Genomic DNA, 25517 nt, shown 5'->3' with positions numbered 1-25517 from the left:
ATAAAGATTTTAACCGATTTCAAATTGTCTGACGTATCGCGTACTTCAACATATTTTTCATCTCTCCTGATCGGAAAGTTTAATTTTCATGGGTAGATAGCCGGGTGGAAAATTGCGTTTTCATCTCTAGGGTGGAAAGTATTTTTTTTTTAATTTTTTGTTTGGCCACGGAGTCGAAGATAATTGAGTTACGTCACTGACACTTTTTCTTCACGTTTCGGCATGGCCATGTAGATGCAAGTCGTAACCAAGGAGCTAACATACCTACAACACTGGAGGTTGAACGCCGAACATCCGTTTGAAACAAGAAATTTAATCTTTATTACGTCACGAACATATTCCATCTCTTTCTTTAGTTAGGTTAAGAAAGAGATGGAAGTCATTCGTGAAATGTGAAAGAAACTGTTGGAAAATATAAATAAGTAATAAAGGTCAAACTTCTTCGTTCGGCGTTCAACCTCCAGTTTTGTAGGTATATAAGCTCCTTGGTCGTGACCAACTTGTTTTTTTTTATAGTCGGCCGTGGCAAGTGGCCAGGTCTAAAAGGTACCGTTGGAGGTTGGATATAAGTAAATTCAATTTACTGAATACTGAAATTCAATTTATTATTATTCTCTTTTTTTGAACTATTTTACTTTCCTCACAGTTTATATATGTACTCTGTGCTTACAGTCGAAATGAAAAGTAGAATGTCTAACTCGGGTGAAATTACCCATTTCCCCTCGAACTATTGGCGCTCGAACGAAGTGAGAAATTCAGGTGAGATGGGTCACTTTCCACCCTTGGTTATCAATCTACTAATGTATAACTAAGTATGTTTAGTTATGAAAGTTATAAAGAAAATTATGTGGACAATTTATACAGTGTAGGGAACTACCTACGTGAACGTATGTACAGGTGTGCACTTACAACAAATTTTTAATTATTATACCCACTCGGTTTATGCACTCTTATATTCCTTCCGACTATGAGCGTTGTTGACGTCGTAATAATTCAACCTGATCTTTAAACAAGAACATTATTTGTTGTAGATTAGCATTGCGGTTAATTTAACTGTAATTCAATAAAATTTTATTTATAAAGTCAGATAAAAATCCATTGGGTTAGTAACAATGTCCTATGGGCTAGTGTTAGTATGGTCCATTCAAAGTAAAGAAGTTGGCTATAGGTGGGAATGGAGTTGTATCCATCTCCACAGGAGTGGAAAGTCCCACCTGCCCGAGAACACGCGTAATACGATAGCGTAGTTTAAAATTTAATATTCTTAATAGAAGGAATACTTACTCGGGTTACATTGTACGGAGGCATCGCCTGTTAGTGGTTTAGGACATTCGCAGACGAGTGTGCGGAACGGCAGGGTGTTGGCGACGCGGCACACGGCGCGGCTGCCGCACGAGGTCGCGTCGCACGGATTCTTACACTTGCCCTGCAGGCACGCCAGGTCGGGGCCGCATCCAGCATCGTTCTCACATTCCACGTCGTCTACAGCTAAAATTTAGTATGATAGTAGGTTAGGTATATTTAACTAATACATTTAAAAACTTGTCAGAAGTGTAAGGCAATTTATATGGCATTTACACTCTATTGCTACATTTCTCTGTGAGTGAAGATTATCACAAAATATTTTAGATTTGTACAAAAAATAACGGAATCAAGAATTTCACCAAATTGGGAGCGGACGGTGGTTGCATATTTGGCTTTTACTGCGTCGATACGGTAAAATAGGCAATTATATTACTGAAGTAGAATTTAATTAGTCTGTTACCTATTCGACATTCAATGTTGGGGTTGCCTTGAGTGCCCCGCGGACACTCGCAGACGGGCGCGTGGCGCACTACGTTGCAGAGTGCAGTGGGCGCGCAGGCGCCGGGGCAGGGGCTCTGACAGCTGCCGGCGCGGCACGCCAGCCACGCCGCGCAGTCGTCGTCGACACTACACTCGGCGCGCACGCACGCGCTCCACGGATTACCGCGCGCGCCGCTGTCGCACTCGCACGTGGCGGCGTGTCCGCGAGCCACGCAGTGCGCCTCAGCGCCGCAACGTACGCGCGGGCACACCTTCACGCATGACCCGCCTTCACAGCTCTCGTCGTTCGGGCAGTCGTTGTTGCTATGGCATTGTACTGTAATAAGAAAAAATGTATTTTATATTATGTATTGTAAAAAAAGTTGCGAGATCTGACAGGTAAGTATTTAACACACATATTTAAAACCAAGATAATTATGTATACCTGAATAACAGCCTGTGTAAGCATCGCCTTCATATCCGGGTAAGCAAGCACAGCGAGCTCTATGCTGTCTAGCCAAACAGCGGGCATTAAGTCCGCAGTTGGCAGGTCCGCAGACGGGCGAGCAGCGAGAATCAACGCAAGCCGCGTTGTCAGCGCACTGCTCGTCTCTAACACATTCCGGCACGGGTGCAGGCGTGGGAATTATTAGTCGCTCACAACGTACAAACGGCGACCCTGTGTAGCCGCTGGGACATGAACAGACCGCAGAGTGCCTCACTCCTGAACAAATTGCATTCAAACCACAAGCTCCAACGCATGGATCTGAACATTTTCGATTGATGCAAGCTCGATCACCAGAGCAGTCGTCATTTACAATACATTCTGGGTAGCTGCAGAAACCATTGCGACATGTTCCGTGGGGTGCACATGGGTTTGGATCACATGGGTCGTTTGGAGTGGGTGGTGCTAAAAAAGAATATAAGGATTAAGCTTACTATATGTAATTTAACTTTTTAGTGTTCATAACAAAAATCGCAAAATAAATTTTTGGTAAGTACACTGTTGTTAGAACACGGGATTGCAGAGCCAATTGCCACTGTTCGTAATTTGACCGTGTAATACTTATTGGGTTTTTATTACAATATTTCATTGAATTTGTGGCAAGCAAATTACCTCCCAGTCTACAGTCAAAGAAGGGGTCGCCAGTGGTGGGTGGTGGGCAGGAGCAAATGGGCGCATGGTCGAAAACGCGGCACTCGGCGCCATTGCCACAAGCGCCAACGCAAGGGTCGATACAGCGGTTGCGAACGCAGGAACGGTCGCGCGGGCATTCAGAGCTGACCACGCACTCGGGTCGGCAACCGGCCGCCGCCGCGTCGCCGCTCGTGCCCGCAGGACACGCGCACACTGCGCTTTCGCCCACCGCCGAGCACAGCGCGCCCGGTCCGCATGGAGACGGATCGCACGGTGGAACTGCAACACCATAACTTATTAATATTTTATCAATCAATATGGCTACATGTAGATACGCTTTCCGATACGGATTAACACCTACCTGATTTAACTACTTCTTCGCATCTCACGAAAGCGTTTCCTTTAGTGCCAGGCGGACAAGAACAGAGTGGTAAATGATTGACTGTTTCACAATCTGCTCCTATTCCGCAGCTGCCGATACATGGATCGCGACAGTGCGAGCGCACGCAAGCTAGCGACGGTGAACAGTCCGAGTCTGCCAAACATTCCGGTCTACAGCCGGTGTAAGGGTCACCCCGAAGTCCTGGCTCGCATTCACAAGATGCTCCGGTACCTCTAGACCGACAAATTGCTCCGGGTCCGCAAGGTGATGGATAACATGGATCGTTTGGTTTTGAAGGTTTAACTGAAACATTGAGTTATTACGTGAGCTGAAATTCACATACACATCAAAATTCAATGATCAGCAAAATTATAGTAAAGCGCTTTCCGTAAAGCGATCTCCTAGTGCTTAGGTAAGTTTTAACGCTTACGTAACTTTGCAATAAACAGCTCACTCCGTTTCACTAGTAAAACCCATGCCTAAGTTTTAAAAGCGAAAACAAAGTTTACTGTCTAACTACCTAACCAAAATGTTTATCGAGGAACATAAAACATAAACGTAATTATTGTTCTTTCAACGCAAGGAAAAGCAATCTTTTATTCGGGTCTGTCTTACTGATATCATCAAACTGTCGACAATCAACAAGAGGGTTTCCGGTGGTGGAAGGGGGACATTCGCAGCGAGGTTGGTGCGCGACAGGCGAGCAGATGGCGCCGCGACCGCATGCGCCGGGGCATGGGTCCACGCATCGTCGGTTCATGCAAGCGAATCTCCACTCGCAGTCACTGGAACTAAGGCATTCGGGACGACAGAATGGTGCGGCTCCAAAGTAATTCGGTTTGCATCGACATTGGCCTTCAATGCAGTCTGCGTTCGGCCCGCAGTCGGGGCATCGTGATACAACCCTGGATTCCGAATTCTTTGGTGCTGAAAAATAAGTGATATTCATTATTTTAAATTCAGTCTAAACTTTCGTTTCGATATGCAAATTAAATTATGTGACAAATAATACCTGGCGAACAACGGATGAATGGATCTCCAACGAAGTGAATGGGGCAAGTACAAATAGGCGAGTGCATTCTAGTCTGACAGTGTGCTTGAGAGCCGCATACACCGGGACAAGGGTCATGACACTTGTTGTTGCGACAAGCGCGGTCGGCGGGGCAGTCGCTGTCGGTGCGGCACTCCGGTCGGCAGCTGGGAGGCTCCGCGAGCGCGGGCGGCCGGCACGAACAGTGCGCTACTGTGCCCATTGCGCGACATATGCTGTCTGGTCCACATGGGTGTGGTGTACAAGGATCGCTCACGGTAGGAGCTAAACAAATAAGATTTGGATCAAATTAGGTACTTGTCAATTTAACTAGCATTGCTTGATATTTAATTTTTCAAAATACAAACGTCGTTTTTTTGATGATGTGTTTTGGTTTAAAAAATACGTTTCTGCAAGAAAGATTAAATAGACAAAGGCGCCAAAAGCCTAATAATTTTCAACTATTCTGCTGTTCCACGAAAAGGGGACAAATAAATAAGCAAAATTAGTTATGTTACGAGAAAATGAAATTTACACTAATTTAAAAAAAATTGTCCGTATAATTGTTTTCGGGAAAATCCAAGGAGACAAAAGCTCAAATCGAAGGAAACTGCTGCTAGCAAATGTGTACATATTATGGATGAAATCACAATCTGAGGCGGAAACTGTGGAAAGCTTTTGTATGTTAAAAACACAGCTGGCCCCTCTTAATAGGCCTTCTACAATTTTACTCACCTATTACAGGGCGACAGGCTATAAAAGGATCTCCTTGCAATGAAGGAGGGCATTCACATATAGCAATATGATTGTAAACATTACAAATTGCGCTTAAACCGCAGGCGTTTATGCAAGGGTTGACACATTTGTAATTGACACAGGCTAGTTGCTTTGGACATTCATTATCGCTCGTGCATTCGGGACGACATTCAATAAAAGGATTGCCTTGGTAGCCGGGAATGCAAAGGCAAGAACCGTTATTACAGATTGCATTGTTTCCACATGGCGTCTGCGCGCAGGGATCTTTTGGTAGATCATGTTCAGGCTCTAAAAATAAAGAAATTTACATTGTAAGTTTTTAAAACAACTTGTCGACGATGCAGACGATTAAGGTCACACCTGCCATTGTTAACAATCTTTTATTTCTGTTGAAAAATATCATAGTATAAAGGGTCTAACAAAACGAAATATTACCTATAGCAGGATAGCAGTTGATGAAAGGATTGCCACTATACCCAACTGGGCAAGTGCAAACAGCAAGATGATTCATTGCTCGACAGTCAGCGTTTGTCCCGCAAGAACCGCGACACGGATCAAAACATTTTTCTCGAACGCATGCCTTGTCATTTGCACAATCTTCATTTATAGTACATTCAGGAGCACAATTTGGTGGAGCACCAATGTAACCCTGTTTGCAACTGCAAATTGTCGAATCACCAGAGTCTCTGCAGTTAGCAAATGGACCGCAAGGATTTGGTTCACAGGGCGATTTGGCTGGGGGTGGCTCGATTTCTTTTGTACATCTAATGAATGGATCGCCTATAAAGCCAGGGAAACAAGTACAGTATGGACTATGATGATGAACTCGGCATTGTGAGTTTTCGCCGCACGATCCAATACATGGATCAGTACATTTTTGTTTAATGCAAGCTTTGTTCGAAGGACATTCTGCGCTGGTTATACATTCTGGTCTGCAATTGGGTGGACTGCCAAAATATTCCGGAACACACGCGCACATAGCTTGGCCATTCGAAGCTTTACACGTACTGAAGGGCCCACATGGAGATGGATTGCAAGGATCTGTAGGCGTTTCTGAAAGTAAAGTTTTTTTAAGTAATAATGATGCTATTTTTTCTAGTAGTGCTCATGGTAAATAATAAAAATAATGATAGTTTAAAATAGTAAAAAACACTTTAATGATAAACTAAATTTTGCAGGTGGTAGGACCATTCTTGTTTAAATTACATCCTAAGATTAGTCTTACAAGCCCAAACACGGCTAGGTTACGTTTTTCTGTATTGGAGTCCTAGTGCCCAGCTCCGATTCCATCATCAGATCAGCGCGATTGTATCAGTCAAGAACAAACTGGGTGAAAACCAAATTCAAAGATTCCGATACATACACAGATACGATAGTTATATTATAGGTAAAAATAATTATGTATGTGTTATAAAAAAAAAATACCTTTAAGAATGCAACCATTATACGGATTTCCTACGTATCTGTCTAAGCAAACGCATTTAGGGTAATGATTGACCATTTGACATTGGGTATTAGATCCACATAAGCCTGGGCAAGGATCTTGACACTTGCTATTCATGCATGCTTTGTTGTTTGGACAGTCTGAGTTAATCAGACATTCTGGTCTGCAACCTTCATATGGGTTTCCGAAATATCCACTGAGACATGTACAGCTGCCGATGTCATTACGCTCTTGACAAATCGCATTTATGCCGCACGGATTAGGTAAACATGGTTTACTTGTGATGACTGGAGTAGGATCTGGAACATTGGATTTATATGATTCAGGTTATCAAGATGAGTCAAATGTGTAATACTTAACGTTATTGCTAAAATGTTACGCAAATAGGTCATTTAAACCGTAATAAAATAAAATTGGACATTCTTATGCAATATTTAGCTACTTTACTCAGAAAACTTGATTATCCCCCAACTTTGTGAAAGTTCAACATCTCAAAAACAGCTTAACAGATTTTAATGAAACTTAGCTAATAACATGTCGATGAAACTAGCTTTCGATTAAAAAACACATCAAAATATCCATCGGTTTGGGGGTATAATGCCAGAGACAGACACACAGATGTTTCGCGTCAGGGGGTTAAATTTTAGTAAAGCACATAATAAGTACCTTTAATTGGTTGACATTGATCTAATGCGTTTCCTTCGTATCCTATCTCACAAACACATTGAGGTGAATGACTTATAACTCGACACATAGCACGCTGTCCACAAGCACCAGGGCACGGGTCCACACATTTGTTATTAATACACGCTTTGTCATAGCTACATTCACTATTTGTGACACATTCGGGGCGACAGTAAGGAGGTGATCCAACGAAACCAGTAAGACATGAACAAGACGGCGAGTCACCGATTGCCCGACAGATTGAGTTCGGACCGCATGGAGTAGGTTCGCATGGAGTCTTTTTTATAGGGTCTTCGCCTGTAAAAAAAAAATATATATAAACCGCAGTGCTTTTAGAGTAATAATTTTTATTGTTATTTAATAATCTAGTACTACTTACGATCGACTGGAATCACAAGACATCTGGAAAATGGGTCACCAGTGAATCCGTTTCGGCAATAACATATAGGTTGGTGATTATGAACTCTACATTCGGCGTCCAGTCCACATGTTCCTATACATGGATTGTTACACTTCTGGTTTGAACACGCCATCAAACTTGTGCAATCAGAATCTACTAAGCATTCCGGTCTACACGAAGGCGGCATTCCGGTATAGCCGATTAAGCATGAGCAAACAGCCTGTTCATTTATTACTCGGCAAACGCTGTAAGGTCCACACGGCGATGGCGTACAGGGGTCCTTTCTCTCTGGCACAACTAAAATCATAAATTTACTTGTTTTTTATAGTGTTGGCAGAAAGGCACAGTTAGTGAATTGAATTGGAACTGCAATAACAGTGAAATAGATTTAAATGTATCTACTTTTGCGAATATTATCATAAAGAGGTAAATTCTGAATTAGCTGTAAGCTGTAGGATAATTCCTGGAGCCCCTGAACTGATTAAAAAAATACTAGTTTTGATTAACATTGATTCTTATTCCGGGAAAGTATAAACTTGCCGCGGGACGCAGATGAAGTTGCAGACAACATCTGTGAAGAAAATTTAAAATAAAAAAGTACGACTGGCTACCTGGAATGTGATTGCATGAGAAGAATGCATTTCCTGTTGTGTTTGAAGGACAACTGCACATTGGTATGTGGTTGTGGACTTCACACAGGGCACCTTGACCACATATGTTGATACAGGGATCGCGGCACTCATTGTTGACGCATGCGCGTTGCGGTGCGCAGTCGGAGTTGTGTGTGCACTCAGGCCGGCAGCTCATATAAGGGTTTCCGAAAAACTTCGGTTTACAGGTACATTGACCGTCTTGACATTGGGCATTTGCTCCGCAGGGGCTAGGGTTACACTTATCATATATAGTTGGTTGTGGTTCTGGAAAACAATAAGAATTTATAAATCTCTGGCAGTGGTAAAATTCAGAATTATTTTTGTCATAAAATGAAACCGGGTAGTTAGTAACTGGTTTATATTATGTGGTTTATATTCTAAATCTTGATGATTGTATAATCTTAACTTTGGTAAATAAATATCATATCATATTTTAATATCCAAAATCCTGATATAAAATTATTAATTATAACTATTGGGTTGTTTTCGCCGTTACTTACCGATACGTTCTAAAACGTGACAAGTTTGGAAGGGATTTCCAGTGAACCCTTCCATGCAACTGCAGACAGCAGCATGCTGATAAACTTGACACACTGTTTGTAGACCACAGGAGCCAGGACAAGGATCACGGCACTTTTGATTCATACAAGCCATCGTACTCGGGCAGTCTGAGTTTACAGTGCATTCAGGTCGGCAGTTGGGTGGCGATCCCATATAGTTAGCCATACAAGTGCACACTGATGCTTTGTTGACAGTTTGACATAGAGCGTTTGGACCGCAAGGCGATGGTATGCACGGGTTCGCTTCAGGAATCGGTGTATCTGCAAAAGAGGTTTAAATTGTAGAAAAATCGGATGGTCATTGTCACCAAATAAAAGTGATAATAAAAAGCAATAACTTACTCTCAACAATCACGCATCTAATAAAAGGATCTCCTTCAAAACCTGGTCGACAAGAACAGATTGGAGCATGATTTACTACTCTGCACTCTGCATTTTGTCCACAAGTATTTATACAAGGGTTAATACACTTTTGCCTGGAACAACTCTTTGTTGATTCACACTCTGAGTTTACTGTACATTCAGGCCTGCAATTGGGAGGAGATCCCAGAAAATCTGGCTTGCAGGAACACACCGCATAACCATTCTTGTCATTACAAACGGAATTGCTTCCGCATGGATTTGGTTCACATGGAGATTTTGTTGGTTCTGAAAACATAGTAGAGCTAGTATAAATACTATTATTTCTTATTTCTAATGAATGTTCTAAATATTATTATTAATATAATATTAAATAGATAAGCAACCGACAGTTTCATACAGACAATATTTTCTTTTGGTATAGCAAAAAACTACAAACATCCACAATTGGAAGAAAAGTAAAAACATGCGCGTGCGGGAAAATACAATAGTTTTCAGTAACTACCTAACCAACTGTGTTAAAAATAAAGTTGTGTTGAATACTTGTGATTTATAGATATCATTTAATAATACCTATTGTAAATCTGTTTAAAAAAATATACCTCGTTGAGTTTCTTGCCGGATTCTTCTCAACAGAGGTTTTTCCGAACCGGTGGTAGATTTTTTTTTGACATTTTAAAGTGCTTTTTTTAGCCTAAATTGAATAAAGATATTTTGACTTTGACTTTGACTAACATAGAACAAAATATGCCTTTAAATAAAATCACAATCTAGGCTAAGAGTAAGAGAATTAAAATTTTATGGCTTGCGAACCTTGTGACTTACCCGGTGGATTTATGACAATATGACAATAGGCGTATGGGTTTCCTGTGTATCCAGTTGTACAACTACACGATGGGACGTGATTAATAACTTGGCACACAGCTGATACGCCGCATGTTCCAGGGCATGGATCTACACATTTATTTTTTAAGCACGCTTGATTATATGCACAGTCTGTATGTACTACACACTCAGGTCTACATGACTCATAGGGGTTTCCAAAGTAACCTGGTTCGCATATGCAAGCTGCAGCGCTATTTCTCGATACTTTACATTGTGCGTTGGTACCACAAGGAGTCGGATTACATGGGTCTATAGGCGTGGCTTCTGGTCTAACTAAGCATGATGTAAATGGATCACCAGTGTACCCTTCTTCACAGGAACACATAGGGCTATGAAGACGTACAACACAAATTGTATTGATTCCACAAGATCCTGGACAAGGATCTTTGCATTTGTAGTTGATGCATGCTTTATTCATAGAGCAATCATCGTTTGTTGAACATTCCCGGCTACACAGTGGTGGGGTGCCTTCAAACGTTGGTTGGCATGTGCATGCATAGGTGGCAGGGCCAGCGGTCGGTGTGCAAATGCTGTTTGGTCCACATGGAGAAGGCAGGCAAGGATTAGATGGCGTCACTTCCGTTAGGACTACTAAAAATTAAAAATAAAAACGTTAACAAGAATACTTGCGACAAAAATACATAAGTTTATGTATTAAAGGACATACCGGAGCAATGTGTGAACGGTGATCCATGGTATCTGTCAGGGCAACTGCAGATAGGATTGTGTTTTATGACGTTACATAAAGCATTAGTTCCGCAAGAGCCAGGGCATGGATCTTGGCATTTCCTGTTAATACATGCCCGGGATGGAGAACAGTCTGTGCTTTGAATACACTCTGGTCGACAGTTCGGTGGATTTCCAATGAAACTTTCAATGCAAGCGCACACTGCCTGGTCATTTACTTCTCTGCAAACACTGTTAGGTCCACATGGTGAAAAATCGCACGGCCTGTTAGTCGGTTCTGAAACGAAACAGTTTGATGTTAATGATTTTCAAAAATAAAAGCGAATGTCGATTGAATTTTAATTAATTATCATACGTACTTTCAATTTTGTAACATTGAGTGAATGGATCCCCACTCGTCCCAGTTGCGCAACTACATACCGCTACATGATTGTAAACATTACACTCTGTGTTAACACCGCACATGTTGAGACACGGGTCCACGCATTTAGAGCGCAAGCAAGCTTGATTTTGCGCACAGTCGGAACTTAGTACACACTCCGGCCGGCAAACAAAGTACGGATCCCCGGAGTATTCAGCGAGGCATGTACAGTTTCCGTTATTGCAAAGCGCATTAACACCGCATGGTGATGGATAACAAGGATCAATTTTTTGAGGTGGTTCTGAAATAAGATTCATAACTTGTAAGTAGGCTACACTAGCTAACAATAAAACAATTTGTCTAGAAAGCTTTAAGGACGCAAAATAATACCTGGTTGCTTTATGTTACAAATGGCAAACGGATCCCCTTGATATCCTTCCGGGCATGAACACATAGGCACATGGTTTATGACGTTGCAAATGGCGTTCAATCCACATGAGCCCAAACACGGATTTTCACATTTCATATTTATGCACGCTCTGTCATTATTACAATCTGTATTCGTGACACATTCCGGTTTGCAATTTGGTGGAGCTCCAAAATATCCAATGTTGCACGAGCAAGATGAAATACCTCCAACGTCACGACATATGGCATTCAAACCGCATGGAGAGGGAATGCAGGGATTGACAGGGTCCATCATTTCACTTCCTATAGTTGGAGCCTCGTAACATAGAGTGAACGGATCACCAGTATAACCTTGCCTACATGAACAAATGGCGTTATGTTTGATTACTCGGCAATCGGTATTAACACCGCATCCTTTCGGACAAGGCTGCACACATTTAAGGTTTTCACAAGCCTTATCCAACGGACATTCTGAACTAGTAATGCATTCTGGGCGACACATTGGAGGTGATCCTTGGTAGCCAATTAAGCAGGTACAGATAGCTAAACCATTCTGAGATTTGCACTGACTGTTAGGTCCGCACGGTGACGGATTACAAGGATCAGTTATTTCATCTGTAAGAAATGAATAAATGAGTTGCAGAACTATTTAAACAAAAAAATAAATAAGTGACTTGTTACTTACATTGTGATTTGAATGTACAGATTTTGTATGGATCACCATAATGCTGATCGGGGCATGAACACATTGGATTATGATTGACAACATTGCATACAGCGTTTACACCACAACTGCCAGGGCAAGGATCATAGCATTTATTATTTCTGCATGCTAAATTCGATGGACAATCTGAGTTAAGTAAGCATTCTGGTTTACATGCTTCATATGGGTTACCGAAATAACCTTGTAAACAAGTGCAAGACCCTGCGTTGTATTGCTCACGGCATTCAGCGTTAGCGCCACATGGAGAGGGCACACACGGTGTAGGGCGTTCTTGTTCCGTAGGAAGTGTCGCGATAGAGCAACGTAGGAATGGGTCGCCAGTATATCCATTGAGACACAAACATATAGGAGTATGGCTCACTACTCTACATTCGGCGTTTTCACCGCAGGAGTTGATGCACGGGTTCACACATTTTCTATTAATACATGCCATGGTCAAAGCACATTCTGTGTTACTTGTACATTCAGGTCGGCAATTAGGTGGTGTACCAACAAATTCGGGTAAACAGGTGCAAATATATTTTTCACCATTTTCAGTACATTGCGAATTTGGACCACAAGGCGATGGAAGGCATGGATTAATTTCAACCGGTGTTGCTGAAGCTGTAAATAAAAATGTTTGTAAATTATTACCCATCCCATCCCATTATTAATCATTTAATTTTAGCATAGAATGAGTAGTATAAATAACTGATATAGATATTCTTACGTATAAATTGACAAGATGAAAATGGATCGCCAGAAAATCCAGGCAAACATGTACACACTGGGTTATGATTCACAACAAGACAATGTGTGTTTCGACCACATGCTCCTGGACAAGGATCAATACACTTTTGATTTGAGCAAGCTCGATTTAATTGACAATCTGAACTAATTGTACATTCTGGCCGACAATTTGGAGGACTCCCCGTGAAGCCTTGAATACAAATGCATACTGCATTTCCATTTACTTCTCTGCATTGGCTATTAGGTCCACAGGGGGACGGTTGACACAAGTTGGCTGGTGGGACATTTTCTGTAAAAAAAAAACATTTTGCCGCTGAAGGTTTAATTTTTTTAATGAAATATATATATTTGAATGAAATATGTATATTATACTTACCAGCTTTAGTACAGTCATAAAATGGGGAACCTGTGAATCCCGGTGGACAAGAGCACATAGGAATATGATTAAGTACTTCACAAATAGCATTATTGCCACATGTACCCACACAGGGATCCTTGCATTTGTTGCTTATACAAGCTTTATTTTTCGGGCATTCGGTGTTCAAGACACATTCGGGATTGCAGCCGAAATACGGATCGCCTTGATATTCTGGTATACATGTACACGTACCATCTTTACAGATAGCATTGGTCCCGCATGGCGAGGGTGAACAAGGATCGTCAGCTGTAAAAAAAAAATAGTATTGGACACTATAAATAAATTGTTCGAAAATTCCTACGGGATATACAAGGAGCTAGCGCATTGTATGTTCTTTAACAACGAGGGAGCTGCCGGCGTAACCTAGTTATTATAATAATGAAATAATGACAATTGCAAATTTGTAATGGTTTACTGTGTAAACAAAGAGTTTACACATTGTGTTTGCGCAAAACAAGCACACCGATATTTTATGTGGTAGGTGGTAGCTATCTAATGCACTCTGATTTTTTTTTATATAAGAGGGGGCAAGATTTTCTACTTATATAAGATTCCGATACATACAAAGGTACCTACAATAGTTACAAGTGAAGCTAGTAAGAAGTGTGTTAAAAAGTTTTGCCTTGTCTATTACCTGGAGCTGGTAATAGTGGGTGGCACCCAAAGAATGGATCTCCTGTAGAACCGGGATCGCAGGAACAGATTGGTAGGTGGTTGACAACGTTGCATTGCGCGCTACGGCCGCAAGCGCCGGGGCAGGGGTCAGCGCATCGGCTGTTGATGCATGCGGCAGCGGCACCACATTCCGCGCTCGTAACACACTCTGGCCGACATCGCGGAGGAGAACCTATGTAATTTGGCAAACAAGTGCAACGAGCACTGCTTCCGTATACTTGACATTCTGAGTTCGGGCCACAAGGTGAAGGTATGCACGGATTCACTTCCGTAGCAGGAGGTGTTACTGCTATTACCACTGTAAATCAAACACATAAAATTCATTATACTTTGGTGTTAATTATATTCTTTACGAATAATGTAGGAACGAGATAACTTACTCTGTACACAGTTTGTAAATGGATCACCCGTGAATCGATCTTGACAAGAACATATTGGGTTGTGTGATATCACTCTGCAATTAGCATTTCTAGCACATTGACCTATGCACGGATTAGTACACTTCCGTTGAATACAGGCTTTGTCTGTTGGGCATTCACTATTTATTGTGCATTCCGGTCGGCAGTTCGGTGGAGAGCCCATAAATTCCGGTAGGCAGCTACAAACCGCTAGGGAATTGATGTCTTGACACTGACTGTTAGGTCCACAAGGTGATGGTGTGCATGGTGTTGGCTTCACATCAACTAGAAAATATTACAAAGCATGTACAAAATTGAATAGATTTTCTAATTTATAAGAGTACCTACTTATGTTAAACAGTTATAAAGAATCGAAAGAGAAAATCTTTTTTCCAATGATGAATGATATTTCGACTGAAAGCGATCACCGGGGCATTACTAATATAGAAACCATACCTCGGATCTGCGCCAATGTTGGCAAAAAAAGGTCTAAATAAAACTTTCAGAAAACCCTTGGATATCTTTGGGGATTTAATTATTTAATCGGATTAAAAATCGTATGATGTACATGATTATAGCTAATTACCTTCGACTTTATCTATGCAATATGAATATGGATTTCCAGTAAGACCAGGTGAACAATAGCACGTTGGCAAATGGTTTACAACCTGACATATTGCATTAGATCCACACACACCAGGACAAGGATCTTTACATTTGTTTTGAATACAAGCTAGCATCGGTGGACAGTCGGTATTTATAACGCACTCCGGTCGACACCCTTCATAGGGGTTGCCGAGATATGTATCGATGCATCGACAAGCACCAGCTCCGCTCCTTTCCGAACATTCTGCGTTGAGGCCGCACGGTGAAGGCTCGCACGGGGAATTGAAAATGATAGAATCTGAAATAAAAAACAGTTCAATGTGCACACAGGTTTTCAAATAGGAAGAAGGAAGCTTTCACTATTTTTACACACACCTAGTGAGGGACAAGACGTAATCAGTCTGTTTATATTTTTTGAATTGTCATTGGGTGGGATGAAAAAATAATTATAATGCATACCTGGCATGGGATTGCATGACACTAGAGGATCTCCAGTTAAACCGAACGGGCAAGTACAGACTATAGCGTGGCTGACTATTTTACAATCTGCATTGTATCCGCAACTTCCCGGACATGGATCTTTACATTTTTGGTTTATACATGACAAGTCGCTTCGGCATTCTGAGTTACTAACACATTCTGGGCGACAATTTGGAGGTGCACCTATGTAATCGGCCTGACAAGTGCATGATGGTGACTCTCCAATTTCTTTGCAAATAGAATACGGCCCACATGGTGACGGATTGCATGGGTTACTCTGCGGCACGGACATGGGAGCTGAAATAAGTTTATAAAGTTAGTTCTTAGATTAATATTCGTCCCATATAATAACAAAGTTCGTGCATGACAATAAAATAAAATGTTCATAACTGTTACCTATTGGACTACATTGTGAAAATGGGTTTCCCGTGTATTGATTTGGACATGAACATATTGGATTATGGTTTACAACTTCACATCTAGCCCCATAGCCACAGGTTCCGATGCAAGGGTTGATACATTTGTGGTTATTGCATGCTTCATTCAGCGGACACTCCGCACTTATAGAGCATTCTGGCCGACACGAAGGAGGGTTTCCAATAAATGTAGGTAGACAAGAGCACACTGCCTGGTTGTTAACAGAGCGGCATTGACTATTGGGTCCACATGGACTTGGATTACATGGTTGGATTGGTGTAACTGAAAAAAAGCATTAGGAATGAGCGCAAACCTACTAGTAGTTAATTGGCATGATACGTTAATTTAAAGATAAGACATCGGGTGAGGGTACCCTCCAAAGCTAAAACACTATGAATAAAAAATGCGGTCAAGTGCGAGTCAGACACGCGCGCCGAGGGTTCCGTACATCTCTAAAAAAATCTAATCAACTAAATCTAGGTACCCGTTGAAGTACAGCCGATAACAGACAATAACAAAGTTTTAATTTTTTTCGTAGTCCGGCTTTCGCTTGACCGATATTTATAATTCCAGGTTTGAGATTACTCTCTACCTATGTTTAAACGTTTTAGATATAGAACGATAACAATAAGTACTTAAGTCTATTTTTTTGTTTACTTCGTACCTCTATATCGGTTAGAATCATACAAACCTCAAACTTAAAATAATAATACTTAGATGTAAATATACTGCATATCAACAAATAATAAAAACCGGTCAAGCTTGAGTCGATCTTTGGGAATAAATTGAAACTTTGTAAATAACAGAGTTCCGTTGTCACCCTTGAGGTACCGAGCTCTAAAAAAGTATGTGATGCGCCACCACACAAACTAATCCAAATGCTCGTATATTTCTGTGTGTGCTTTTTACTGATCTCAGTTAGAAGTCGGTGCCAAGCCTAATAGATAGTTTGTAGGAAAGATAACTACCTAAGTACACTGCAGCAGCTGGCTCACCCAGCGGCACCGACTTTAAGCAGATGCAAAGACGGACAACGAAGTGATCTTGGGTTTCGTTTTTTCTTTTGAGTTACCGAACCCTAGAAATCACTAATGTACCTACTTACCATCAATCATATGACATCCAGTAAACGCATTCCCTGAAGTTCCTTCGGGACATGTGCAAATTGGAATATGATTATAAACGTTGCACTCAGCGTTAGGTGCACACATTCCAGGGCATGGATTGACACATTTATTTCTTGAGCAAACTTTATCCGTAGGACAATCTGTACTCGATATGCACTCCGGCTTGCAACCAAAGTATGGATCACCTTGGTAATCCCTTATACACTCGCATATCCCATTTTTACATTGGGTATTAATGCCACACGGTGATGGATTACACGGGTCTGCTGGCAACTCGTCTAAAATAAAAATCCTTGTTAATTGTTTTAATTTGCCCCATGCAAAATAATTATAATGTGCTATGTAGCTATCAAGGCCAACGGTGATGATTGCGATTCAGATTAAAGTATGTATGTAAACTCACTATATTATTATTTAATAAATTAATCACCATACTAATTTTTTTTTTTTTATTCGATTGGATATACTAATCAAATTACATCGACATATCAGATAGTAATAAACTTCCACTTAAAAGAGAGGTTTATATTTTATAATATTAAATAGAACTATAATTCATTATTGACTTAATTTGCGACTACTTTGAACGGAACACATATAGATATTAAAATTTACCTTTTTCGGGTGGATTTAGTACGCAAGCGACGAATGAATCTCCGCTGTAGCCTTGAGGGCAAGTGCAAGCTGGAGAGTGATTAAAGACTGTGCACATTGCATTCTGCCCACAACTTCCGGGACACGGATCACGACACTTCATATTTATACAGGCCATATTAGATGGACAATCTTGATTAATAACACATTCAGGACGGCAGTTGGGGGGTAGCCCCTGGTATCCTGGCATGCAACTACAAGACGGTCCCCCACTCACATCTCGACAAATTGCATTTTCACCACAAGGATTCGGAACGCATGGATATCTTGTTGGTTCTGGTGGTAGTTGTATTGGTTCTGAAATTAAATAATAAGTTAATAATATAATAAGGTGTCTTAGTATTAAACGTTAAAACGGTTTTAATACTTCTCGTCTATTGTAAATTGTGTATTTTGAGTATTTTTTTATGTTCTGACTACCTACCTCATGAGCCCGCCATATAAATATAAAAAAAATGTCAAAGCAAGTTAAATCTAACTATTTCGGAAATAAAATCTAACTTCCGTCGTGTAAAACAATAGGGAAGTAAAATAAATTTAACTTTATTTCATTGTCATAGGTCTGTGATTCCCTAGAAACTATTGTGTAGATTTTATTGCAAATTTGGGCCCCACGAGGTTAAACTGATAAAACCAAACAAAAAACGTTACTTTGAAAATATTTAATTTTTAGTAATGAACGTTCTATTCAACCCTTCTTCTTCCCTTTTAACCACTATAGCGGGTGAATTTCCAAAAACCAGTACTTATTCCTTGTCTAACAATGGCGTGGCGTAAGATATTTCCGTGGTAAAGCCGAAGCTAAGATCAGTTACATCTTTCATAAATTCTGTATTGTTTTGTTGTTCTATTTTGTCAATCTTGGGCAAGGCGGTGGGAATAGGGTTCGCCACTGTTATCTAAGTAAGTACATCATAAAAAAGATCTCTACCTATGTTATGTACAATTTCAGCTTTTCGAAGCTGCTCGTTGATGAATTAGTCAGTCGGTCGGTCAATCAGAACTTTTCTTTTAATATGTAGGTATAAAATATATAAAATCTTACGATAAGGGTAGCAACGTGTGAATGGGTCGCCAGTAAAACCTGGTGCACACGAGCACAGAGGACTATGCTTCGTGACTCTGCAGTTTGAGTTTGAGCCGCAGCGTCCTGGGCAAGGATCTGTACATTTCTGATTAATGCAAGCTTTGTCGTTTGAACATTCTGAGCTGACTGTACATTCGGGTCTGCAGCCAGGAGGCGAACCAATGTAATTAGCCATACATGAGCACGCACTCTGACCATTTACTGGGCGACAAACACTATTAGGTCCGCATGGGTTTGGAGCGCATGGTGTAACATGTTCCAAGACTGGTTCTGTAAAAAAAATAGTTATAAATTATTTCTTCAGAATATTTCAAGTGTTAAAACTTGGATAAAGGACTTAAAAAGTAGATTACCATTATGAATGTGGCAACGCTGGTACGGGTCTCCAGTAAAACCGGACAAGCATGTGCACGATGGTAAGTGGTTGACGACCACGCAGGTGGCCATCGTTCCACATGTACCAGGACAAGGGTCTTGGCATTTGTTGCGTATGCAAGCTTTATTTGACATACAATCTGTATTGACCGTACACTCGGGTCGACAGCCTTCGTAAGGATTTCCTATGTAGTTTGGCAAACATGTACACGATCCAGCTGAGTTTTGTTCTTTACACACGGCGTTTGGACCACAAGGTGTTGGATTGCAAGGCCTCGATATTTCTGTGGTAAATTGTGGATGGGGGTAACAATTGGAAAATGCATCACCGGTGAATCCGGTTTCGCAGAAGCACATTGGAGAGTGACTTATTGTTCTACACTGTGCATTCACGCCACAAGCATTTATGCAAGGGTCTGCACACTTCATATTAATACACGCTTTATTGGACGGACATTCACTATTACTTGAACACTCAGGCCTGCAGTATGGTGGGGAACCAAAGAAACCAGACATACAAGTGCAAGACGGTGTGCCTGAATTTTCTTTACAAATGGAATTTGGTCCACACGGCGACGGTGTGCACGGTGTGCCATCGTTTTGCGTGGGAGCTAAAAATAAAATAAAAGTTTATGTATTGTTTTTATCACAATAATCACAAAATTAAATAAGGAAAATAATTCAAAATTTAATTCTTAGCTGGATAATTATGTTAAAATAAAACGTTATAATTTATATGATTAGTGTTTTTGTGAAAAAACTATTTTTAATACGTCCTTTTTGCGGACGGTATGATGTTATAACAACTTTAATAAATAAATAACTAAATAAATATCATGGGACACTTGACACCAATTGACCTAGTCCCAAACTAAGCAAAGCTTGTACTATGGATACTAGGCAACGGATAAACATACTTATATAGATAAATACATACTTAAATACACATTAAACATCCAAGACCCGAGAACAAACATTCGTGTTATTCACACAAATATCTGCCCCGGCCGGGATTCGAACCCAGGACCTCAAGCTTCGTAGTCAGGTTCTCTAACAACTTAGCCATCCGGTCGTCAATATTTTCAATGTTTACAGTTATTTATGTTACATATTTTAGTTAACCTTTCAATTACTTTTTATAATACGTACCAAAAGGCATGCATCGCACAAAAGGATTTCCAGTAAACATATGCGGACAGGTACATATTGGATTGTGTTTCACCACTACACACTTTGCTTCGACTCCGCATGATCCGACGCATGGATCAATGCATTTTTGATTACTACAAGCTTTATTTGCTTCACAGTCTGAACTGACTGTACACTCAGGGCGGCACAATGGAGGGCTTCCTCTATATCCTAGCACACATGTGCAAACAGCTTGTCCGTTGATTTCACGGCATTGACTGTTTGGACCACATGGTGATGGTCGACAAGGATTTGTGATTATAGGCACTGTAAATCAATTACGAAACGTAAGTACACAATAAAAGCTTCGAATTAAAACCATGAAACTCCACATTGCAAGAAAATGACACCTACCGTTAATAGGAGCACATTCGTAGAACGCATTTCCGGTCATTCCTTGAGGACAACTGCACATAGGCACATGATTAATGACATCACATATAGCACTTGCAGCGCAAGTACCCTTACACGGATCTGTACATTTATTCTCAACACAAGCCTTATTGCGTGTGCAATCAGTGCTAAGGACACATTCAGGCCGACAACCTGTATACGGGTCTCCTTGATGGTCAGGAATGCAAGAACATATACCGTTTGTGCAAATCGCGTTCGTTCCGCATCGAGACACACTGCATTCGTCTATGACATCAGCAACTGTAGGTAAAAAAATAAGGGTTAATTATCATAAAATACTTCTTAAAGTCTTATTTCATGAATACCTAATCTAGTATTGATTCAAAAATACGTACCAGGTGGTCTAGGAGCACAGGATGTAAAGGCATCACCAGTGAAGCCTTCGGGACAGGTACAAATAGGAGTGTGTTGCGATACAGAACATAAAGCGCTTATTCCGCAAGAGCCGAGACACGGGTCTCGACATTTTTGTTGGATGCATGCTTGCGAAGAAGGACACTCAGAATTTATAGTACATTCCGGTCTGCAGTTTGGTGGGCTGCCAATATAAGCAGGCATACATGCACATGAGGGTATATTTCCGATATCTTGACAAATTGCATTAGGTCCGCAAGGTGATGGCAAGCATGGGTTTCTATATGGTTCTAATTCCGAATTTGATACGGGCGCTGAAAATAAAAAATCTAAGTCAATTTACAATACTTTGTTCCCAATTTTTGTTTATTGTTAGTTATGATGATTTGCATGTGCAAAGTGTATTTGAATGCGCAAAGGTAAGTATTTCACAAGAAAATTGTTTTCTATAATACTCACGAGGTATTGGAGAGCATCTTGTGAATGGATCTCCAGTGTACTGCGAATTGCATTGACAGATAGGACTATGATTAATTACTCTACAGTCTGAGTTTATGCCACATGCTTCCGTGCATGGATCTTGACATTTTAGATTGATGCAAGCCTTATCTTTTAAACATTCAGCACTAGTAGTGCATTCTGGACGGCATCCTGGAGGTGTACCCATGTAATTAGGGAGGCAAGAACAAACTGCCTGTTTGTTAACCTCTCGGCAGCGACTATTTGGCCCACATGGTGATGGTCGGCACACGTCCATTGGTGCATCGGATATTACTGTAAGAGTAATATTATTTGCATTATTATATATTTAATATATACAAAGATCGTTCATATCGTGGTGGTATCAAGTTACATCAAACAAATCTTACCGTCAGACCTGCAGTATCGGAACGGATCTCCGGTTAAGCCATTAGGACATGAGCATTGTGAAGCATGATTAACCACTTGGCAGACAGCATTTGGAGCACATGCTCCTGGGCAAGGATCGCGACATTTATTCTGTAAACAGGCTCTGTTCGATGGACAGTCGGTATTTATTGTACATTCAGGTCGACATCCTTCATTCGGATTACCATAATAATCTGGTTGGCAAGTGCAAGATCCTACACCGTTTAATTCTTTGCAAATTGCATTAGCACCACAAGGCGATGGTTGACAAGGAGATGCGAAATCCGTTTCAGCTTCTCTTTTATGGCAATCAAAGAATGGATTACCCGTGTAGCCTGATAAACAAGAACACGTCGGAGAATGGCTAATGACATTGCATTGAGCATTAAGTCCACAAGCGCCTACGCACGGGTCCATACATTTTTGGTTGATGCAAGCTTGATGCGTGGGGCATTCTGAATTGCTGATGCATTCTGGTTTACAGTAGGGCGGAGATCCCACGAATCCCGAAAGACAAGAACATGAGGGTGCTTCCGAAGTTACTTTACAAATTGAATTGGGTCCACAAGGTGATGGAATGCAAGGATTAATCAGTACTGGTTCGAATGGTTGCACAATACATCTAATAAACGGATTTCCAGTATATAATGCCGGGCATGAACAAATCGGATTGTGATTTATAACTTGACATATTGCCTCAACGCCACATGCTCCTTGGCAAGGGTTGACACACTTCATGTTACTACATGCTTCGTTGGGTAAGCAGTCGGAGCTAACACTACATTCAGGTCTGCACGAAGGTGGACTTCCAATAAATCCAATTACACATGAGCATATCGGTTGGCCATTGATATTGCGACATTGACTATTAGGTCCACAGGGGCTTGGTTGGCATGGTTCAGGTCTCACAACTAAAATAAAACAAATATGATGTAGTAACACTGAAACCGTAATATTATAATAATACGGATTCGCTATACCTATTCTACATAATTAGTATGAAAATAAAATTGCATAATTTTTTTTCTAGCATGAGTTTTAATATGGTTCGCTAGACCGAACTTAGACTTGAAAACTCTATCGCAAGCCTCAAACAAAATAAAAATAAATAGTTGTTTGATTCAATGACACGCATTGTCAAGCTTAGGTTTATCAAATAAATAAAAAATAGTCAAATACCGTATTGTATTAAATTACCTTCCATGGGTATACAGTTAACAAAAGCGTTTCCTGTCATGGTCTCAGGGCAACGGCACATCGGTATATGGCTTATAACTTCACAGTTCGCGTTAATTGCACATACACCGCTGTTACACGGATTAATGCATTTGTTGCGAACACATGCTTTATCTTGAGGACAGTCGGAACTGAGAACGCATTCTGGACGGCATTCGAAATAAGGATCTCCATGGTATTCGGGAACGCATGTACACTCTCCATTATTGCATTGCGCGTTTGCTCCACAAGGGGATGGATTACATGGATCCAATTCATCATGAGGTATTTCTGTGGAATAATTAATGAATTTTAAACAAGAAATAGTGTAAAACTAGTACAGTTTTTGTACAATAATTATGGCACTTGTCCCACCGCCGGCGATGAACGAGAGTGAGAAACAAGTTGGCGAGCAGCGAGAAGCGAGTGCGTACTGCGTAGTTCCAATAGTTTTGTCGCTGGGCTATAATATAAGCGAGTGTACGAGCGCGACGGGCGATCACTCGCTCTGTAGAGTAAAATTACAGCTGATTGTTCTCTCGGCGCGAGTTCTGACTGCCAAGCGAGAATCGCTGAGCGAGTTTTATTTTTAATAGCTCCTGTAGCTGTGACAAACTAGTGGCGAGAGAGTACTTGCCGACAGTGTGAACAGCCCGCGATCGACTATTACTATGTATATCTATTTTACTAACATTGGATCTCTACCTCTATTGTTCTTTTCATGAGTGAGAAAGTAGTTGATAGCTAATCGCTTACCCACCGGCGTTGGATAAGTGCCTATGGGTAGGTACAAGATTTTTCAAGCAATACAAAACGATAGTTAAGTTAAACAGTGAAAAGTGGACAAATAACTTAATTGTTTAAATTAGTCCTACTAAATTCTGAATTTTCATATTTTCTTCAAATTAAATCACAAATTCAAAGTATTGAAATCACCAATGAAATAACACTAGTTAAACTAAGCTTTAGTAAAGTTATGAACAGTAATTTTCTATCACGTAAAAACACCTGTATGACTTGAAATAAATATTACCTTGTAATTTACATTCCGTAAAAGCGTCCCCTAAATAGTTTTTAATGCAGGTACATATTGGTGTGTGATTTTTGATGAAGCATTGCGCGTTTAATCCACATGAGCCTGGACACGGATCTCTGCATTTTTGGTTTATGCAAGCCATATCACTGGGACAATCCGCATTAATTGTACACTCGGGACGACACTGAGGCGGGGCCCCAATGTAGTCTGGTAAACAAGTACATGATGGTATACCGCTTGTTTCTCTACATTGGCTAAAAGGTCCACAGGGTGAAGGTAAACACGGATTACTAGGCTTTGCGAATTCTACAGGGGTTGTTATTAAATAACAACGGCTAAATGGATCGCCAGTAAATCTTTCCATGCAAGAACATATTGGACTATGATTTATAACATGGCATAAAGCATTTTGTCCACATTGTCCAACGCATGGATCAGAACACTTCTGAGTTACACAAGCCTTGTTTGCTGGACATTCAGCACTGATAATACATTCTGGCCTGCAGTTTGGTGGAACTCCTTGATATTCAGGCCTGCATGAGCACACTGCTTGATCGTTAATCACTTTACAGGCACTGTTAGGTCCGCATGGCGATGGGGAACATGGATCCGTTGGTTTCACCATATCTGCAACAATAGTTTCAAGAGTAAGATAATTATGTAAAATATATGTCATAGACCAAGTGAATAGTGAGGGCATTAATTATAATGCCTGCCGCGGGAATTTTTTTTTTTAATGAGTAATGGCAATCTATACCGGGCCAAGTGATTAATTATTTCTAAACTTTAATATTTATCACATTGTCTGGTCATTGATATTGCTACGTACCTAATCGGTGGGCAATTTGATTGCAATTCAATTTTGGGCATAAACTATGTATTACTAGCTTAAATAGACCAACAGTGGTGTGAGTGAAGAAACCGATCCTTACGGCGTAAGCTATTTGTGGGAAAGAGATAAAATCAAAATGACAGCGTGACCCGTTTTGAAGCAGTTAGCCGCCTTTAGCCTCCTGTCAAAATTTTCGTCGTATTTTTTTTGTGTTTTTTTCTGCAATCCTTTCAATTTTTTTGCATAAAACGGTAGGATTCCAGAATGGTGTCGTGTTCTTTGTTGAGTTGTGATACAACCTACTGCAATTACCCAAATAAACATACATTTCACAGGTAACTATGATTGTCCATTTTCTTTGCTCTTA

The 25517-nt window shown here is 40.7% G+C and overlaps 1 protein-coding gene across 1 annotated transcript in view; it reads right to left on the bottom strand.

Moving 5' to 3' along the window:
- The window catches only part of dpy (fibrillin-like protein dumpy), a 141064-nt gene that overhangs the window by 8156 nt on the left and 107391 nt on the right, over nucleotides 1–25517 (bottom strand). The window contains exons 91-128 of the mRNA XM_074087894.1: nucleotides 24316–24945; nucleotides 23265–23573; nucleotides 22049–22978; nucleotides 21639–21953; nucleotides 21161–21493; nucleotides 20766–21065; nucleotides 20373–20678; nucleotides 19202–19834; nucleotides 18807–19118; nucleotides 17723–18058; nucleotides 17086–17385; nucleotides 15960–16262; nucleotides 15543–15860; nucleotides 15064–15381; nucleotides 14460–14762; nucleotides 14039–14377; nucleotides 13363–13650; nucleotides 12967–13275; nucleotides 12219–12860; nucleotides 11516–12148; nucleotides 11124–11426; nucleotides 10745–11041; nucleotides 10018–10668; nucleotides 9175–9480; nucleotides 8773–9093; nucleotides 8231–8536; nucleotides 7599–7916; nucleotides 7202–7516; nucleotides 6517–6834; nucleotides 5527–6144; nucleotides 5071–5379; nucleotides 4318–4620; nucleotides 3921–4232; nucleotides 3285–3608; nucleotides 2903–3202; nucleotides 2231–2695; nucleotides 1766–2122; nucleotides 1285–1488 (exon numbers count right to left, since the gene is read on the bottom strand). Coding sequence (XP_073943995.1) covers nucleotides 1285–1488; nucleotides 1766–2122; nucleotides 2231–2695; nucleotides 2903–3202; nucleotides 3285–3608; nucleotides 3921–4232; nucleotides 4318–4620; nucleotides 5071–5379; nucleotides 5527–6144; nucleotides 6517–6834; nucleotides 7202–7516; nucleotides 7599–7916; nucleotides 8231–8536; nucleotides 8773–9093; nucleotides 9175–9480; nucleotides 10018–10668; nucleotides 10745–11041; nucleotides 11124–11426; nucleotides 11516–12148; nucleotides 12219–12860; nucleotides 12967–13275; nucleotides 13363–13650; nucleotides 14039–14377; nucleotides 14460–14762; nucleotides 15064–15381; nucleotides 15543–15860; nucleotides 15960–16262; nucleotides 17086–17385; nucleotides 17723–18058; nucleotides 18807–19118; nucleotides 19202–19834; nucleotides 20373–20678; nucleotides 20766–21065; nucleotides 21161–21493; nucleotides 21639–21953; nucleotides 22049–22978; nucleotides 23265–23573; nucleotides 24316–24945 — 14484 coding nt within the window. The remainder of the gene's footprint in view (nucleotides 1–1284; nucleotides 1489–1765; nucleotides 2123–2230; nucleotides 2696–2902; nucleotides 3203–3284; nucleotides 3609–3920; nucleotides 4233–4317; nucleotides 4621–5070; nucleotides 5380–5526; nucleotides 6145–6516; nucleotides 6835–7201; nucleotides 7517–7598; nucleotides 7917–8230; nucleotides 8537–8772; nucleotides 9094–9174; nucleotides 9481–10017; nucleotides 10669–10744; nucleotides 11042–11123; nucleotides 11427–11515; nucleotides 12149–12218; nucleotides 12861–12966; nucleotides 13276–13362; nucleotides 13651–14038; nucleotides 14378–14459; nucleotides 14763–15063; nucleotides 15382–15542; nucleotides 15861–15959; nucleotides 16263–17085; nucleotides 17386–17722; nucleotides 18059–18806; nucleotides 19119–19201; nucleotides 19835–20372; nucleotides 20679–20765; nucleotides 21066–21160; nucleotides 21494–21638; nucleotides 21954–22048; nucleotides 22979–23264; nucleotides 23574–24315; nucleotides 24946–25517) is intronic.

The sequence above is a fragment of the Choristoneura fumiferana genome, chromosome 5, assembly GCF_025370935.1.
Source record: "Choristoneura fumiferana chromosome 5, NRCan_CFum_1, whole genome shotgun sequence".
NCBI classification, from domain to species: Eukaryota; Metazoa; Arthropoda; class Insecta; order Lepidoptera; family Tortricidae; genus Choristoneura; species Choristoneura fumiferana.
Note: the sequence above shows the minus strand (reverse complement) of the source record. Positions and strands in the feature narration are given on the sequence as shown.